Source organism: Symsagittifera roscoffensis, chromosome 3, assembly GCF_963678635.1.
Source record: "Symsagittifera roscoffensis chromosome 3, txSymRosc1.1, whole genome shotgun sequence".
Lineage (NCBI taxonomy): Eukaryota > Metazoa > Xenacoelomorpha > Acoela > Convolutidae > Symsagittifera > Symsagittifera roscoffensis.
In genome coordinates, this window is record NC_087064.1 from 21,397,083 (window position 1) to 21,415,444 (window position 18,362).

The following is an 18,362-nucleotide window of genomic DNA, read 5'->3' on the forward strand; positions in this document are numbered from 1 at the left end:
TAATCCACTTCGTTGACCAGTAAGAAACGCTCTTTTTTAAGTTTCAGACGCCATTTTGGAACCAAAAAGACCCATATGTTTTTCATGAAGTCCAATTTTCTGATTTAGAAAAAATCAGAGCAGATCATTTTTTTTCTAGCTTAACACAGTTATTATTTCCACGCAAAAGAAAATTTAGAAAATTTCGTTTGACTTGTAGAAAACTATAGTGTTTTTCTTTCTCGAAAACCATTATTCAAAACCATTGGCGACAAACGCTTTCGTCAAAACAAACAAAAATCACAAAACCATCTCAAGAGATGCTTTAAGAAATTAATTCATGATTTTTGAGAAAACAATGACGAAATGAAAACTTTCGTCGGTAATTTGGTAAAATAGTTTTGTAGAAAAAAAATATTACGACAAAAATTACTCACCAGTTAAAACTACTCTGCAAAACAGAAAACAAGCCCCAGACAATTTTTGTACTTTTTCAATCTCTTACACAAAACCAATTTCACTAAACATTGCGGGCTATTGTAAAACAGTGTTAGTCAAATAAAGCAAAATAGACAGACAATCGGCATAAAATTCAACCCGAAAGCAAAAAGTCCACAAGATCAAATTAATAAATTGTTGGGTTTAAATAAGTTGAATTGCATACACACTCTTCTGCAAGTAAAACATTTTTTCGGGTGCTGGACATCAAGCTGACGGGACTTCAAGTTGAACAGTAAAATTCGCGAAATAATCACAAAGTTTGAATGGTTTGAAAACTGCATCACAAAATCAATCAATTTTGAGATCTTTCTCAACCAATTTTTGCTTTTTCATAAAACGTAAGCCTCTAATTAATGTTTCAGAAAAGTGGAAACGAAAACATTGCTAAAGGCGGTTTTCACATTTATTAGTTAAGCGTTTCAAAATCCGGCCGATGTAACTAACAGATGCAATTCTTAAGTGGCGCATTGTCTAAAATAACTTTAATTATCAACTAAACTTGCCTAAAATCCTTAAAACTAACACTCAAAAGATGGAAAAATAATGTTTTGAGGTAGTTTTAAATTTGAAATTTTGGCCTCATGTCCCTTCGGCTTGAATTTTTGTTGGCCTGTTGTCCTTACCGTTGTGTGCAGCATCATATGCTTCTGCTTAAGTGTCATTTACAAACTGAAGTCTATAAAAATGCGAAGCTCCTTTCAGAGAAGTTTTGTCGGATAAAAATATCCAAGTTAAAAATTGCTACTCGCAAACATTATTGTAAAATTAAGTGCCGACAGTTTCGTTATTATGAAATTAAGTGCCGGCTTTGGTTAAAATGCACAAAAAACATAAAAGCTGTTGTTTACGAGAATCATATCAAAATTTACAAAAAATTTATGCTGCAGAGCAGAAAAAACTAATAGTTAAAAAACTGAATATTTTAACAACCTAATTTTTTAACAACCCAAAAACTTCAAATAGTGGGATGATTGTTGTTAAATGTTTTTGGGTGAGGAAACTAAAGCAGGCTGACTGACAGTCGGGAAAAAATTCAACCTGCAGGTGGGACTAAAATTTTACAAATATATCTCTGCGAATTGACACTTCATCTCTTCCCAAAATGCGCAGCATCATCTGTTTCCACTGGGAGTTATTAATAAATTGAGCTTTGTAAAATGATTCACTGATCATCTCATAGACACGCTTTACTGGAAAAAGAGTCCAATTTGACAATTTGGTGAATGACAAACGCAAAAAACTCGACATTGTACTTAAAAGTCAATTATATGAGAAATTATAACGAGAAAAAAAAACGAATGAAACAAATATAAAAAGAATGCAATATGGAGGGTAATTAAGTTCAGTCTACATCACTGACAATTAATACTGCCTAGATCAGACCAGGCTGCTTGTCATTCACCATTAACTTCTGCCAATTGCAAGCGTTATTGTGAAAGCATTTTTGCAGCGCAGACAAAAATTGTAAGTTGGAAAATCACTGTGATACTTGAAAGTTTTTCGACTTATGGATTTTTTGAAAAATTGCCGGTTTATTGACTTCATGTGCAGAGAAACTTGTAGATCTTCTCTTCTCTTGATCAATGAGGGTTTTTGAATAACTCTTCATTTATTTATACAAAAACGTTAAACATCTAAAGGAACCATCAATTTCGATGTTCCGATTATATTACACTTCAACTTTAATGTTTATCAAAAACATCAATTACAATTTAAACATTTGCATCATTTAAAAGCTTTTTTGAGGGGTTGGAGGAATGTCATCAATTGCTTTTCCAAAAAACTAAAACAAGATATCCGCTGCCAAATATCATTAGAAATGATGTTCTTGTTCTAAATCAGCAAGTCATTGATAAGCAATTGAGATGAGACAATCAATATAAATCACAAATTGCATCATTAAAAAATTTACCTTTCTGAGGGTGACAGAACATCTCAAAACATTGAATGGTAAAAAAATATTATAACAAACACAGAATTTCAATTGTTTTGAACTATTTGAAAATTGAATACAAATTAAATGCTTGCTATATATGTGACTATACTCACTACACGATAGGTTCGATTTCGATCTGCCTTGCGAGTTTTAACACGGAAGAATTTGAACTTTAAAAAATGTTGGCAAGTAACTGTTCTCATTAAAAGTCATTAAAATTATTATTAAAATATTTATGCCAGTCTCAGTCTCCTTCAAGCAATTTTGTCGACATTCAGATTCATCCCAAGGGTCCAATAATTTTGCAAAATTTTCCTCAGTTTTGTTTCATCATTCTACTGTTAAACTACAAAACGCCGAATTTTCACGCTGTTTTTGTTTTTTAAAAAAATAATTATTAAAATTGTTACTTTTATGCATCAAAAACTTGGCACTTTAAAATTTGGAAAAGCAGATCGTTTTTAGATAAAATTACACAACACAAAGAAATTCATTCGAATTAACCTTCATCTAGCCTCTTCATCTTCATTTGACCTGATCATGCAATAATCACAGCGATCCGAGGGGAAGGGGCGGGAGGTGGCAAGTATTTTGAGACAACTAAAATGATTTTCGAGCTCTCCCAGAACACTTTAAAGAACCTATTTATATAAAGGTTTTTGCCCGGCAGTCCAAAATAAAGAGGCCAAAAGCACAGCTTTTGGATACTTTTTAGAAAAATCTTTTTTAAAGTTGTGTTATATTTTAGAAGAATTATAGAATTTTTCAGCCAAAAAAAAGTTTACCAAAGGGTGGTCCCACCATCTCCCCCAAAATCCGCCTTTACAGCACCCGTGCAGTTGTTTGCTCTTCAAAATGTGAACTTAAAATTTTAGTGCTGTTTTTTTGTCTCTCTTTTCTAACCGTTTGCTTTAAACTTCCATGAAATTGTTACTTTTTATCCTGGAGGCTAGATGAAGTTCCTGCCAATTTTCACAAAAATATAAACAGTTTTGTAGAATGTTTTCAGCTCACAAACAATGCTTTCAAGCAGAGGGGGGACTGCCGCCGCCTAAACACACTCGGTGTCGTTCAGTAAACGTGCACGTTTCGCACTCTACGGAACAGCAGAATTGGAACTGGCACTTGCATTCATGCTCGTATTTGAACGTTTGCCAGGCGTAGCTGGCCCCACGTTTGTTGTCTGTGCTCGGGATGGTCATGTTGGCTGAACAACAGAAGAGACTGCAGCCCAAATCATCAATGTCCTCTGGGCAGAACCGACCGCCCATTCCTACGAAAAAGAAAACATGCGTCATATAACTTTTATCGTTTTCGCCAAATTCATCAAACTCTCAATTTTAAAAAGATTAGCCCGTTGCTGAGCCCAAATACTTCAGAATACTCAGACTTTTCCGAACATATTTTCAATGCTCACACAATCTACTATCCACGCAGTAAATTGGTCTGAAAAACAAAAAAATTAATTTTTTTTCGACTAATTTTTTTTCGGTCAGGGTTCCGTCCAACTATTCGCTCATGATGGGACTGGAGTCGGCAAAAAACCATCCATTTTAAAGGGGGATAATAATTCCGTTCATAAGTTTTTATCAAAAAAATTCCATTTTTTCCGCTTATCTCATAGATGACTTTCGACCTTAAGAAATTCCACTTAGAAATTGAGTTGAAATTAGCTGAAGTTTTCCGTCTTTTAAGGGTTCCGCTCGAAAATTGTTATGGAACAATTCAGTTTTATTTAAGAAAATCGTTTTGTGAGCCCATCTCATGAATTATACAAAAAAAAAACAGAAGATACAATCGACCATGGTAATAGCGCAATGCATTTATGTGCAGTTTCTAGAAAAGACGAATAATGAGGATGATTTTGCGGTCCTTTTGCGGGTGAATCTAGGGTTTCTCAAAGGGGTGGGGCGGATTTTCAAAAAAAAAACTGAACGACCTAGTTGATTTTTTGAGCACTCTCAAATTACAAAAAAGACCCTAATTTGACAAAGTTTTCTGCTCCGCAAGATGTTTTTGAGCACTTTTTGGATCAAAGTTAGAATAAGTTGGCGCCAAAAACTTTGCTTAAAAAAATTTGGGATAGATCGGCCGAATATGGATATCGTAAATAGTACCGAAGGAAGACCCCTTTGGGTAGTGAGGGTGCCGAACCCCTGAAGGCGGGGATCTCTAATTACATCAGTGCATATAATGCTTCAAGCAGATTGGCTTTACTTTGAATTCTACTTTATTTCAAACAAATGGCTCCTAACCTTCTAGTAATTTGAGGATGTAAAACAGAAAAACGCCCAATTTTGGGAAAAAAAACAATTTTTGGAAAAAGCATATAATGCTGGAATCCGATTGGCTGACACTGAATTATACTTAATTTCAAACAAAATTGGTCTTAATCTTCCAGTAATTTGAGGACGTAAAGTAGAAAACAGCAGATACGTTGCTAGTGAGAAAAGGCGGTGAGAGTGACCTGAATTGATTTTGTTGGGGTAACACCACATCTCGCTGGCCTGATTGTAGACAGTCCTCCACTCGTTGGTCTTATCATCAGTCCAGTCGGGCAGGTTGACCCGGTTCCTCTTGTTCTTCTCCATCGAGATCAGCTGTCGCTTCTCGTTCACCTCCACCTCCATCGGCGACAGATACTTCCTACAGATAGAATAACACTTGGAGTAATTGTGAAAATAAAATCAAGTCCACTCAACTCTCTACCCCCTTATAGACTAACTCATAACTACTTTTTCCAGTCGCGCCGGTCGCTGACACATTGCCTCGGTCCGTAAAGTCTAGAAACACCGAAATTTGATCGCGGCGGTTTGAAAATGTCCAGTTTTAGTCGCGGCAATCTGGAAATACTAAAATTTGGTCGCGACCGTCTGATCATAACCTCGACCCGGGATGGACTGCCCCATTATTTAATTTGTATTGATAAAGGCTGCCCATGAAATACTCTATTCAAACTGCCTGATCATTCTAATTTAGAGCCCAGGTCATAATCTCGTCCTTAAAACGGTTTAGGAGGTATGATATGATGTGGGTCCAAAACACGCAATCATACATGGAATACGATTTAAGATTTCAGATATTGTAAGATAAAGTCATGTTGGGTCAAGCATAAGCATGGATTAAGGGATAGAAGAATTTGACGCTCTCGAAAGTCCGCCCATTTCACAGTTTGTTTTAACCGTTTCCTTTTCCGGCTGATCAAACCTGAAGATCTTAAAAGGCACCTATGATGTCAAATATGCTACTTTCAAACGCCGGAAAAAACGTTACTTCAGATCATAATGGTCAAAAATTGTCCAGGTTTTGATAAAGTCGATCAGATCAGTTTTAGTTTCAAGAGGCAGGGGCGGATATAAGGGGGAAGCGGAGGGGCGGATTTAAGGGGGAAACGAAGGGGCGGAATTAAGATATAAATGCAGAATCAAAAATGATTCCATGTTCAACAAAAAAGTGCTACTAAACTTAAGTTCATTATTTACCAAAATTTGAGTGATTCATAAAATTTCATACACAATGAAGACAAGAGAGCCTTTAAGGAAAAAGAAATTGAATAATACCTTCAATGAAGGTGCCGATGTTTCATTTTAAGCATCTTATGGAAATTAACTTCAAAGGAAATGTAGAAGTCACTGAAATCCATTTTTGTACTTTTTTGCCCTTTTCGCCCTTTTGTCAAAAAAATGGGCAAAACAAGAAACATTGCATAACCCGTGGCACTCCTCATTTTCAAAGTCACATTATGGTGTTTGAACACACTCACACTCTTCTTTCTTCTAGTTTATGTATAGATTAGACCAAAAAAATTACTCTGATTTTCAAGCTGAAAAAAATAGGGTGTCCTTTGTATCATTTAATCATGTAATTATGCATAATAGTTTTGATAACAACGATGATGAATTTCAAGATTTCACCATGCATATCAACCATTTTGATTTTTGATAATTACCATTATTTACTTTTTCGCAGAACCGCAAGAAAAGTTTTCACATTGAGAGAATATAAACTTTTGAACGAATTTCAAGACATTATTATGAAAAAAAAACTTATATCAGGACAGCTTATCTACTCGTTAGACATATTGTTGTTCTTTATTTTATTGATAAAAAACGGAGAATTATTTTTGGGTTTGTTTTTAAGGAAAAGATGTTAGGATAGGTTTTTAATGAGAGGCAGTGGTTTAAAAATTCGTGCTCATCATCAGCATTCCCATAAACTAATTCCTCGGCTCTGAAAAGACTGTATAGTAACTGACTTGCGTATCCTCTGTCCGATTGTCTTCATGTCTTCTGCCTCCACCCAGCACGTCTGCACTGAGCAAGCCCCACTCTGCCCGTGACACGCACACTTCTTCTTGTGGGTCAACATAGCTGTCACAACACCCCCAACCTAAAAGCAAAACAAGGAGTGAAAGTTGTCAGGGACAAGATTTTCGACCACTTTTGTCCATAAAAATTTGAAAAAATCCAAACTTTTAGGTAAATTATGAACTTTTATAGCCATTTTTGAGAAGATTACTAGGAGTTTGCGACTGAAAACTACCCACGTGAAGGCCAGAACATTTTCAACTTCTGATATTAATCGAATAGTTCCAATTTTACCAAAACCATGGTTTCGGATAATTGTGGTTGCAATCTATTCTTTCTCCCATAACCCATGGAAAGTCCATGGCTGCCAGCAGGGACCACATTGATTTGGGGATATTTTTGGTCAAATTTTTCCAAAAAGTGCTTAAAAACTACCTTCTTGGCCTGTTTTTTCAAAAAGTTCCCTGCGATGCAGAAGATTTGGTCAAAACGAGATCTTTATAGTGGTTTGGGATAGCTCAGAAATTCAATTTGGTCGACCTTAAAAGTCGACAAACTTTTCGAAGTTTTTCAGAAACTCTACCTCCCGAAATTTCTAGATCTACCCTTTGTTGCCACACCAAAGTTCGATTATGATTGAGGGTATTGATACCATTTTAAGAAGAAAAAACACAAAAACGATTTGTTCACGTTTTTACAGAAAACGGCTTTTGCGCTGCTCTGCTTGAGTACTGACAGCAGTTTATGGGTTTTTTGTTAAGTGCTTAGTCAGTCTCGGAATGAGCACAGAGCACGGAGATCCTCAAACTATCGTACTATCAGCTGAGAGGTGGATATATTAGCCAGATCACTAGCATGCGGGTTACTTGAGCTTTTAGATAAACAAAATTGAGTAATTTACCCGCAGCTTTTAGGAAAACTAAGGCCAATTAAATTCTGAGGCTGAAGAACCAAACTTGGTGAATTTGACTTCGAGAAGGCTTTTCTAATGACGCAAGGACCAATTGCGTGACAATTTCTCAACCAATCAGCGTCCTCTAAACTAACCAGAATTTTGGCTGAATTTCCAATACTTCTGATTGGCTGAGACTCTTTTCCGATATTTGGTGGTTTTGATGAGATAGATTGCCCTGACTAGAGAGGAGGTTTTCTCAATTGACCTGGATTTTCCTTACCATATTGTGTCTGGAGAGTGCGTAGTTGGGGTCGTCTCTCTTGGAGAGTGCCTTGAAGAGAGTGGAGAGGAAGTTGAGAGCTAGTTCGTAGCCCACTTTGAAGTTGTCGTGGCATCCCTCATTCGCCACAGACACCCCACCACCTCCCATGCCTCCCATGGAAGAGCTCTACAGACGACAAAAGAAGTTTCGCCATTATTAAACGAAAAAATGTTGAATAAAAACAGCACAGAAAAAAAACAAGTAGAACCAGTTGGTACGGAAGTTGCACTGAATGTTGCAACTAAGTATTTATTCATTGCAAAATTTTAACAACTTTTAAAAAAAATGGAAATTTGGAAGGAAAAAAGTTAGTTACAAGAAGGATATATGTTCCAAAAAGTAAAATGAATAGCACAAGTTTTTGCAATATTGATCTTTCGTTACTGTTTCATGACATCCATTTTTGGTCGGCCCATGCTAAAATTTTTCTTTAACCTCCTTTGGCATTACTTGAGCATTATTTTCCATCACGTGACCTAAAGCGTTATCATTGACCTATTGTATTAACTAGGCTGACCGAAACACAGGAAAAATTGACGAAAGGTTTTTTGAAAAAACATCCCCCTCGAAAATTTTCTCGCTTTTCTGCCGTTTTTTTGGAAAGTAATTGAAATAAAAGCTTCTAAAACAAAAAAAGGCAAAAACAAATGACAGAAGTTTTTAGCGACATAAACAAGAAAAACTAAATCAAATTTGAGAATCAATTTCAGGCAAAAAATTAGCCTGCTGTGAAAGCTTCTAAGGAGCAAGACATTTTTACTCGACACTGAGAAATTTTCTTGAACGCGAAATAATGCTGAAAAAATTTAAAATGATATCACGCTTAACCCTCTACGAGCGTTTTTCCAAGATACATATTATACTACAGAAAACCCGCTTATTCATTGCCAGCTTATTGTTCCGACTTTAGTAAGGAAAGTAAGGGAAAATTTGTGCTCGGGTGGCTTTTTTCTTCCGACAAATTTCGACTTTTTTACTATACAATTTTGACAGAACGTTGTTGTCCTGAGCTTAAATTTGAAAAAAAAATTCATCTGTGATCAATTTTCGAAAAGTTATGGGGGTTTAAGATTGCCATTTTGGCCAAGTTGGAACAATTACCGCGCTTTAAATTTCGCGCGGTTAACGCGTAAGCGGAGATTAAATCCGTCTTACAAATCGTTCCAAATTGATTGAAGGAAGCGTAGTTGCCATAAATGCTCTGTTAGTAGGGACAAAATCTATCACTTTGTACTTTATATGGCGTGAGGGGGAATGATTTTCACAAAAAAATCTCAAAATTTTTTTTCATGTTATTACTGCTTCATAGACCTTAAAAGTCAGTCTGAATATTCAGGGTTTCGCACTGATACGAGCATTCTTGTTTGAATTCCCATTTCGTGAAGCGTAACAAATAACATCAGCAACATGACTACTCTGCTGACTTAAATTATCAGGACACGGAAAAAGTTAAACGTTTTAATCACGCTTTTGCTCAAACTGAGTGAATACCAAACAATAATTGATCGGAAAACAAATTTTATAGAAGTTTACCAAAATGAATGTAGTGCAAAATTTTGAAGTGAAATTCGGACCCAAAGTTTTGCCCTAGAAAAAGTTAAGGTTGGGCTCCTTTTGGTCAAACAATATTCCGCAAAAACTACTGGCTTACAACTTTTGCTTTTAACTACTAGGTTGAGAACTTTGCTCTTAACTACCGGGTTAAAAATCCGCTTTTAACTACTTGGTTAAAACTAACTTTTGACCTAAAAGGGTCATGTTTGGCTTCTTTTAGTCAGTCAATCACGATTCCGCTAAAAAATTCATTTACTAGGATGGATATTATCTCCCAAATTAGTTTCAAATAGAGAAAAATTTTGCTTTGATAGTCAAAAGCAAATTTTATTGCATAAAATACTAATTTCTGGTTTAAAAACAGTTTTTGTTTATAAAAGTTTTTAGAAATTATATCCATCATAATTTTAGAAATTATCATTCAAAAAGTTTTGTTGTTTTGAGCTTATTTTTCAAAAGATGTTTTACCTGTGATCATTTTTCGGAAAATTATGGGGGTTTAGAATTGCCGTTTTGGCCAAATTGGAACAATTACCGCGCTATATATTTCGCGCGATTAACACGTAAGCGGAGATTAAATCTGTCTTAGAAATTGTTCCAATTGGTTGAAGGAAGCTTATTTGCCATAATTTATCTGTTAGTAGGAGCAAAATCTATAACTTTGTACTGTATATGGCGTGTGAGGGTTGATTTTCACAAAATTCTCAATTTATAAAAAATATTGGTTTTATTTTATTACATTTATTATTTCATGTTATTACTGCTCCATAGACGGTAAAAGGCAGTCGTAACATTTAGGTTTCGCCCTGATACGAGCAGTCTTGTTCAATTTCACTGTTGTTTTTAACGACTGAAAAATAGCATACGATGAACAAGTTTTTTATTGTTTGATTAGTAAATAATGCAAAAATTTGTAACTTCAGCTTAAACTGACTCAATATGACTGTTCACTCTATCTTCGTTCAAAAAAATTTTGGCAACTAGCTTTCATTTGTCAAAAGTTTTCAACAGCTATCGAATCACGACTGAACGATTTTGTGTATGAAATGCCATTGGAGCTTATCTGACTTTCATTTGTGGCAGCTGATTAGCCTGAAATAAAAGTGAAGTTATGTTTTTCCTATTTTGTTTGTTTGCAAATGTTGGCGTCTTAATAATCCGATTTAGGACAAGGGAACTGTCACCTCTGGGGGAGCGACTCCGCAAGAGCACTCAGTAGACAGATACCCGTCCCCACATGCTGTGGCTACACTTAGAGCAGCCGCAGCCCCCACGAATGCCTCCACAATGGCCCTCTCCTTGGTGTTAGTCTGCATTATGGGAGAGCGGAACAAGTAGAGCAGTCCTTTCATCGGAGTCCTCTTGTCCAGCCCCTCACAGCGCCACATCTCATTCTGTAAACACGGGACATTATTTTATGCAGCACCAACCGATAATTTTTGTCATTTTGTTTTGGATTATTTTGCCATGGTCGATTCAACGAAAAACGGACAAAAAACTACCCCCTCCCCCCTCCCCCTCCTTCCTCAAAATTAATGTATATTGGCGCCTACGGCGCCTTTAGAAAATTTTTAGGGTCCGTTACCATAAATGGATATTTCAAAATAGTTCAAAGGGGGACTATTTGGGTCGGCAGGGGGTCGAATCCCTGAGGGGGGGGGGGGGCAGACTAAATCCGTTCCTGGACAGGACATGCATCAATAACTTTGATTGAATGAGACGATTTTGGAAAGTTCTGCCTCCGAAGCAAATTGAACTCTTTTGATAATGTCTGCCACAAGTGTGGGCTATGATCCAAAAAAATTTATGATTTATTTTCTCAGTTTCGCAGGCGATTTGCACAATGGCGGGGATTAGAACAAGAGAAATCAAAAAGTTGCAACAAATTCCTATCTGAGTTTACTTGACCGAATTTTTTGACCAAATTTTTGCAGAATCATAGCATAGTATGACCGTAACATTGCTAAAGAATGTCAATTTAATAACCACAATTCTAAGTCTGTTCTTGGCTAAAAACAATATTCAAGTTCAGATCAAAGTGATCATAGCTCAAGGGTGCAGTTAATTTCAAAGCATTAGGACTAAATTTGCATAAAGTTTTAGCAAGCCTGCAGAATTCAAAGGAGATACCAGGCTAGGTTGAAGCGCCCTTGCTTGCTAATACTCAGTTTCTAACTGATATACAAGCTGCAATATTCTCATTTTTCCATTTTTTTGCTGTTGAAATGTGTATGTGACCTAAAATAATGTATTGTGGAATTATGGCGCTCCGGTAGTGATAGTGCATAGCAAGCACATTATTTCGGGGGTCAAATCGCACGCGTGCTGCAATTTGCAAGGTGAGCTCTTGCAAGGAAGTCGGAGCTTAATGAACGCCGCTTATATGCGCTCTTATGAACTTAAATAATTAATCTCCGGATTAGGTCTCCGGGCTGGTTGAATAAAAAAAATTGGACAGGGTACCTTGAAAAGGTCCGTGCAGGTCTCCAGTCCTATTCTGGTGCCCGCGTAAGCCATGAGGACAGTGGCCCTGGGGAATGCACTGCAGGTCAGTCGGGCCAGTTTGGGCAGGTGGGGCAGGTACCTTCTGCACCAAGCGTCCGCATCTCGCACATAGTCCGAGTCGTAAGACCTGAGAAATAAACAAGCACACGTTTTCGACAAAACCAGGGTTTGAGTTGGCTCATAAGAGTTGTGTGACTGTGATTTTTTGAAAATCCTTGACGATCTGTAAAGTCAATTACTCGGCAAAAGCTGAAAAACGATTTGTCTACAAATGAAACACTAAAAAATGATTTTTTTTTGTCCTTGACATTTGTTTTACAAAAATTTGGCTTATACTTTGCTTTTAATGCTTGAGATAAAAATGATACGATGTCTATGCAGCTTTTTCTATTTTTGATATCAAAATGTTTGTGGAAGTGAAGTAGAATAATATCAGGAATGATAGCAAAGAATTCCGTCGAAATCACAACGGTCGAATTTAGAAATTCACTATTGAGTTCGTGAAAAACTTATTTCGTTCCCAGTTTTGAAATTTGTCTTAGCGCCTGCTTGGGTATCAAGGTTTTTTATTGTTAGAAAATTTTTGAAGAATTTGAAAAAAAAAACATTTATTCCCAAGATAGTGCTAAAATTAGGTTCAAAAATTAAGGTAGTCGAATAAAAACTAATTTTTCACGCTTAAGCAGAATAACTGATTGCCCTGTTATAAACCTGTTGGTTCGCTTTGTTGTCTCGAATTTAGACTGCCAAGAAAATTTCAAACTGCTTATGAAAATTTTTAAAGTTGTTTTCTGCTTCCAATTGAAACGGTTTTACTATAATATATCACTCGTCCCAATCCAATGGGTCTTTTGGCTCCTAATTTTGCGCAAAAAAGACTATGAAAAAACCAAAGATAGCTGGTTGCTATGCAATTAGCATTGAATTTTCCGGCCACAAAAATAGTAAGCAAAAAATAAATAGAATTGCGTCGTTTCTTAACCATGGGGGGTTGAAAAAACCGAAGAGATTTGATTCGACAGTTATAGTAAATGAAGTAAGTTTCACAAAATTTGTGCCGAAAAATGAGTAGAAAAAAAATTAAGAAGTTTGAAAAATAAAAATAAACTATTTTTTTTTAAATTTTTTGACGAAAGTTCGTTTTTTAAACTATGAAGACGCTAAAGAAAATATTGAAAACTATTCAAGTGGAATTAAACTAAATTTTTTCGGCTTTAAAAAGCTGCCGGTTAAAAAGCCTGCTGACTCGCTTTATTCGCTCGAGATTAGACTAAGAATCAAAATTTTTTCACTGATTTTCTTGATACTGAGAAAGTTTCTGGATTGTTCCTAGGGTCGCTCCAATTAAGCCTGAAATAGCTTCATTAAGATATGTCAATGGAGCCATTTCGATGCTTATATGTTGTACCAGGGTTGAAAAAAAATTGAAAATAAAAATAAAAACAAAACACGACAAAGTTTTCCCCCACTCTTAATGGTCAGAATTAAAAAAAAAACAAATGAGAACTTCAGAAAAAAATAAAAATGTCTCCCAAATGGGTTGTTTGTTTTGTTTTTTATCTGTTTTCTTTCCTCCGCGATTTAGGGTTTTCTAATATTCTGGCCACGTTCCGAAGTGGTTGCAACATATATGACACAGAGTGCTTTTTCTTCTCGAATTGGGGTACCTAAAGGAAAGAAAGCTGGAAATTGTATACTAAGCGTTTTTTTCGATAGACTCCATGCATTAACTCAATGAATCCCGGGTTAACCGCCATACAAAAAATTCTTGTGATACAGATAAACATTTATGTAAGGAGGTTAACCCGAGATTAAAATAGTCGTAATTGGGTTTCCAAAAAAATATATAACGTTTCTTTCAGTATTGAGAAAAAATGGTTTGAAAGTTTCCTTTTTTGGACTTACTTACAGCGGAAAAAGTGAACGATCCTATCAAACAACTCCCCATCTGATATAAAACTGTTTTCTTTTAAGTTAGTAATAAGTTTTCTCATTTTAAATTTTACAACTCCCTCTTACAATCAACTCGCTTGACGCACCTTCAGAAAATATGCGCACGTCTCGCCCATAAAAAAAATGTGTCAAAATCTCGTTTTAATCATCTGAGAGCTCCTACCGAAACATAAGTTCTTCCTGAGCGAGTTCCATCTCTCTGAATTGAGCCATGGTATCGTAGTTAGGGAGCCTGGATATCTGAGTTGATTCAACTGGTATAAGTGAAGCCAGTAAAAGAGTTAACAGTAAAATTGTGAAACTGCTCCAGTTTGCAAAATTCTTCGAGATTCCTGAATTACTAATTCTTGATGATTGCTGTTTTAGTCGCCTGCTCATGAAATTGGGATAATCCAAATTTAAAGGTTGTCTACTTTCGGTAAGGTTAATAGACATATTTAAAAAAAAACTGGGTTGCCCTTTTCGTTTTTGGAAATATTAGGCCAAATTTGAGCCAAAATGAACTGAGTTGAGTGTGTTTAGATCTCGAAATTGAAGCAACATTGAGGTTCTGCAGTAAAGATGTCAAAGCGTAAAGGCGGATTGTAAATCAGACTTTGTTTGGGACTTGACTTTCGGTCTCAGGGGCGAGCTACGCAGTTAAATAATTGTGGAAATAATTAATTAAGCAGGTATTCTGTGTGGTATGAGGCGATTGTGTATTTGTCTGTTTATTGACTGGTGTTTGGTAATTATGGTTCAGATTTAGTGAGGTAAGGGTTCCCGTCTGGGTTGAGAAGAACCGTAGAATTGATTAATGTGTTTGAAGTGTTTCTTTTTCTTCTCGCTTCTTTCGGCCCAGTTCGGGTGTTGTAAAACAAGTTGACAATTAGTCGTGACCTGTTATCTCCCCCCTTTGAGAAGACTACCCGCTAACTTTTTGACAAAGCCCAACTAACAGAAGGCCCAGTTAGCATAAAATCAGTTAAACTCTCTCAAGTAAGAAGAAAATTGTTTCTAAATGGTTACAGAGTTTTGTTTAGAAGCTAGCTTATGAAGTGTTCTATTTTGAAATGAAAACATGATTTTAACGTATCTCTGTTTTCCGAAAAATATATATTTGGTCTTTATCTTACAGGTTTGCTATCGATACGGTTTTTTAAAATCAGAAATCAATTATGATAACTAAAAATAGATTATTTTATTTGTTAATGCAGCAAAGACAAAAGTGAAAACTTAACGTAATCGATCATAAAAACTTCAAACGGTGTTCAATGCGTAACTTCAGTACTTTCTTCTGATAAGGATCAGAATTAGACTTCATAACAAACAAACTCTTCATAAGAATATGTTGTCACATTTTTAACCGAGACCAACAAATTGATGTTTGTACTGAATTCGTTGTATAATTTTTCTGCTTACTGGGTTTTTCTGCTAGTTGAGTTATTTTATACTTAGGTTGTAGGTCGAACAAACGTAGAGGAGTCAGCGATTTATGGTCACAACAGGCCAATAAACTCTTAGCAGATTCCCAAACTCGATCAACATTTTTACGACTCCAAAAAATGTCACAACAGAAAAGAAAGCTCTGTTTTAGGTCTGCTAGCACCGAAATATTAAGATCCCTTCTGATTAACTTCCAATAAAGATATATGCCCGGATAGCTGGATATTTTGGAACTAAATTGCAATATATCCTGGAGCCCGAGGCTTATTTGCCGGGCTCAAATCTCGCTAAGAAAGGAAAGAGCAACCCGATTCAAAGAGTGTCTATAGTCGGAGGATTAGGGATCCTGTTTGAACCGAATCCACTGGAGCTTTTCCGGAAGGCTAAAAATCCGAGCTAAATTTATTTGATGGCAAACTTCAAGAAGTGACAGGTCAAATTTTTATTAATGAATTTTAATCTTTGACCAAAAGAGGTTCAAACTTTGACCAAGATTCCATTTAGCTGTCAGTTTCTCCTTGAAGTGATTTTGCGCTAATTGGTTAAAAGTTATCCAAGTTCAAAAAGTGAGGTATAATAAACTTAGTTATGTCCGTAGAAACGCGGGATCTTGTCAGTCGGAAACAGAATTTGCTCGGATAAACTGGGAAGAAAGGTCGCAATAAATTAAAAAGTAGCCTTTTTGCCCCGGGAATTGGCAAAGTGTTTGGCGTAACCTGATCCGAGCAGATTAAGTGCCCAAGGTCTGTTTGTTTTCAGACCTAATCAGGCCGAATTTTTTCATGTCTCGATTTGAAATCATTTCACGGCACTGGTTAAAAAAGGAAGCCAAATCAGGAATAAATTGTAAAATCAAATTATAAAGCTAAGCTGGTGAGTTGAAGTATTTTTCAAAAATTGTGAAGAGTTGACCATAACAAACTTAATTTTAGATTTGTTTCATTTTACAGTTCAGGGCTTTTCATGATTTGTCGACAAAACCTGCCGCTAATAGTTAATTAAGCTATTAGTACTTTTTAAATAGCTAGTTCAGAAGCATTAGTGTAATGTAAATTAGTTCAAGGAAAATAGGAAATAACTTTGGAAGCAACTATCATGTTAAATTTTGAAATTCTGACAAACAACAGGTAAAATTTAAAACTTGTCGAACAAGTAATACACGCTGATTCGACTTATATTACCATGTAATTATTTTGGATCATTGTTATCAAAGAATGGTATATTTTTAACATGGTATAAACATACCAACTCTGCATCTCACAGCTGCAAATTCTCAAGCTTAAAAGAGAGAGTCGGCAGATCGAATTAAATAATTGACTTTGACCAACAAGCAAATCTAAATTTCTCAGCCTCGTCCGAAAGTACTTGTCACCTAGTTGGCAAAAAGTTATCTTTTAGTCTAGTCACAGTTGAACTTCAGAATTCGAACTGAATATGACAGATTAATAAACAGAGTTTATCAGAATAATGAAGCAAAATAGAAGTAACCTGTTTGATTTCGACAGACTCGGTCGAAGCCCTGATAATCCAATTAGTTAACCCTTTTATAATGAAGCCTTATTTATGATATGAGTTTAAAATGTAACCTAACCATTTCCTCCGCATATATAGATAGTTGATAGTATCATCCCATTGCTGTAAGCTTTGGATAGATACAATTAACTTCTGAAACAAGCAGAAATTACAGTGAAAATTCGAACACAATTTAAAAATTTTCAACTGTTTAACTAACAGTTTCCAGACACCGATGGCTCGGAGCTATTTCCCTTTGAAAGGCATAGCACAGTGTTTAAATATGCGTGGATATTGACCCAAGAACTTAATTTTTGCCCTCTGGCAATAGAGCAGAGGGGGCTCACGTAAAAGATTCTCGCAAAAAAACTGAAATTTTTTTTGTCAAATTTCTCAAAACTCTCCCATAAATAACTGCAGATGATATGCTAATAAGTTGATGGCATATTGAGTTTGGATAATTGTTTCCAGATTTCTGCCATGATGGGATTTTTTTTATTGTTATAGTGTAAATGATAATCGAATCCGTTCCCTTCTTGAAAACGAATTTATTTATTTAATTGACAGTAGATGAAAAGTGACTCGAATGTAAGTGTCAGTTGTCGTGCACAGCAGGGGGTTGTTGTAAAAGCGACCAGGTGGTCTCTTTAGAAGTAGCACCACCTGAAAACAACTCAAACAAAAAAGAAACAAACAAAACACAATGAAAAAAATTCTTGCGTTTCAAAAAAAAGCAGTTGCAGATCTGCTCAAATATTAGATTTTGCCACAAAAACTGACACAAGATTTAATAATTTCAAAAATATATTGTCACGAAAACTGACAGAAGATTAATAATTTCAAAAATAGGAGCATTGAGAAAATACGTTAAGACTCGAAACTAGAAAATTCAAAATTGAATTTTATTGTCGTTTTTTCCATTGGATTAATTTTTTCAGTTTATGTGATCAGACAAAAATTGAAATCTAAAACAAGCGTGATAGTAAGACACTTTCATTTATGGAATTTTAGAAGCAAAATTTAACCTTGAAAAAATTATGAAGTTGAATTAAAACTTGTCGGCCAGTTTTTCTTCGGGTATGATTTTAAACCAGTTCATGCAACTTATGACGGGGATTAAATCGGAAGGCTGGAAACAAAAGCAGCCCTGGAAATGCATTTTGGTGTCTCAATGGTGGATTAGTGGGGTTGAGCTAAACTCGAGAGCTTCGAAGTGAAATTGGTAGGGGGTGAAAATTGCACTAAAAGCAATTTGGTCCTCTGGGATGAAAGGAAATATGGGTTGAACAGTCGGCTCAAGTATGGAGTTTGAAAAAGATCTTTCTTTAAAAAAAGATTGAGGAACGTTTTAATGCCACGTCACTGCCTATATTTTTCTTCTTTTTTTCCAAATTAATTAAGATTTGACCTTGCTAGTCCTTCAAAAAGAAACAACTTTTTTGGTTCTATATAGTTAGATAAAGATAAGAAATG

General features: G+C 35.7%; 1 protein-coding gene across 2 annotated transcripts; it reads right to left on the reverse strand.

Annotated features, from left to right (window-relative positions):
- Positions 1-3,322: 3,322 nt before the first annotated feature.
- On the reverse strand, positions 3,323-16,846 carry LOC134842096 (protein Wnt-3a-like). Of its 2 annotated transcripts, none has more exons than XM_063858277.1 (8): positions 15,386-16,846; positions 14,116-14,867; positions 11,958-12,126; positions 10,679-10,888; positions 7,899-8,066; positions 6,672-6,805; positions 4,884-5,062; positions 3,323-3,689 (listed from the first exon to the last, which is right to left on the reverse strand). In XM_063858277.1, exons 2-8 carry the CDS (start codon positions 14,385-14,387, stop codon positions 3,442-3,444), a joined length of 1,380 nt encoding a protein of 459 aa, XP_063714347.1. In that variant the 5' UTR covers positions 14,388-14,867; positions 15,386-16,846; the 3' UTR covers positions 3,323-3,441. The 2 variants fall into 2 exon arrangements, with proteins under 2 accessions (XP_063714347.1, XP_063714346.1); XM_063858276.1 differs by having other exon boundaries at positions 14,116-14,885.
- Positions 16,847-18,362: the final 1,516 nt, after the last annotated feature.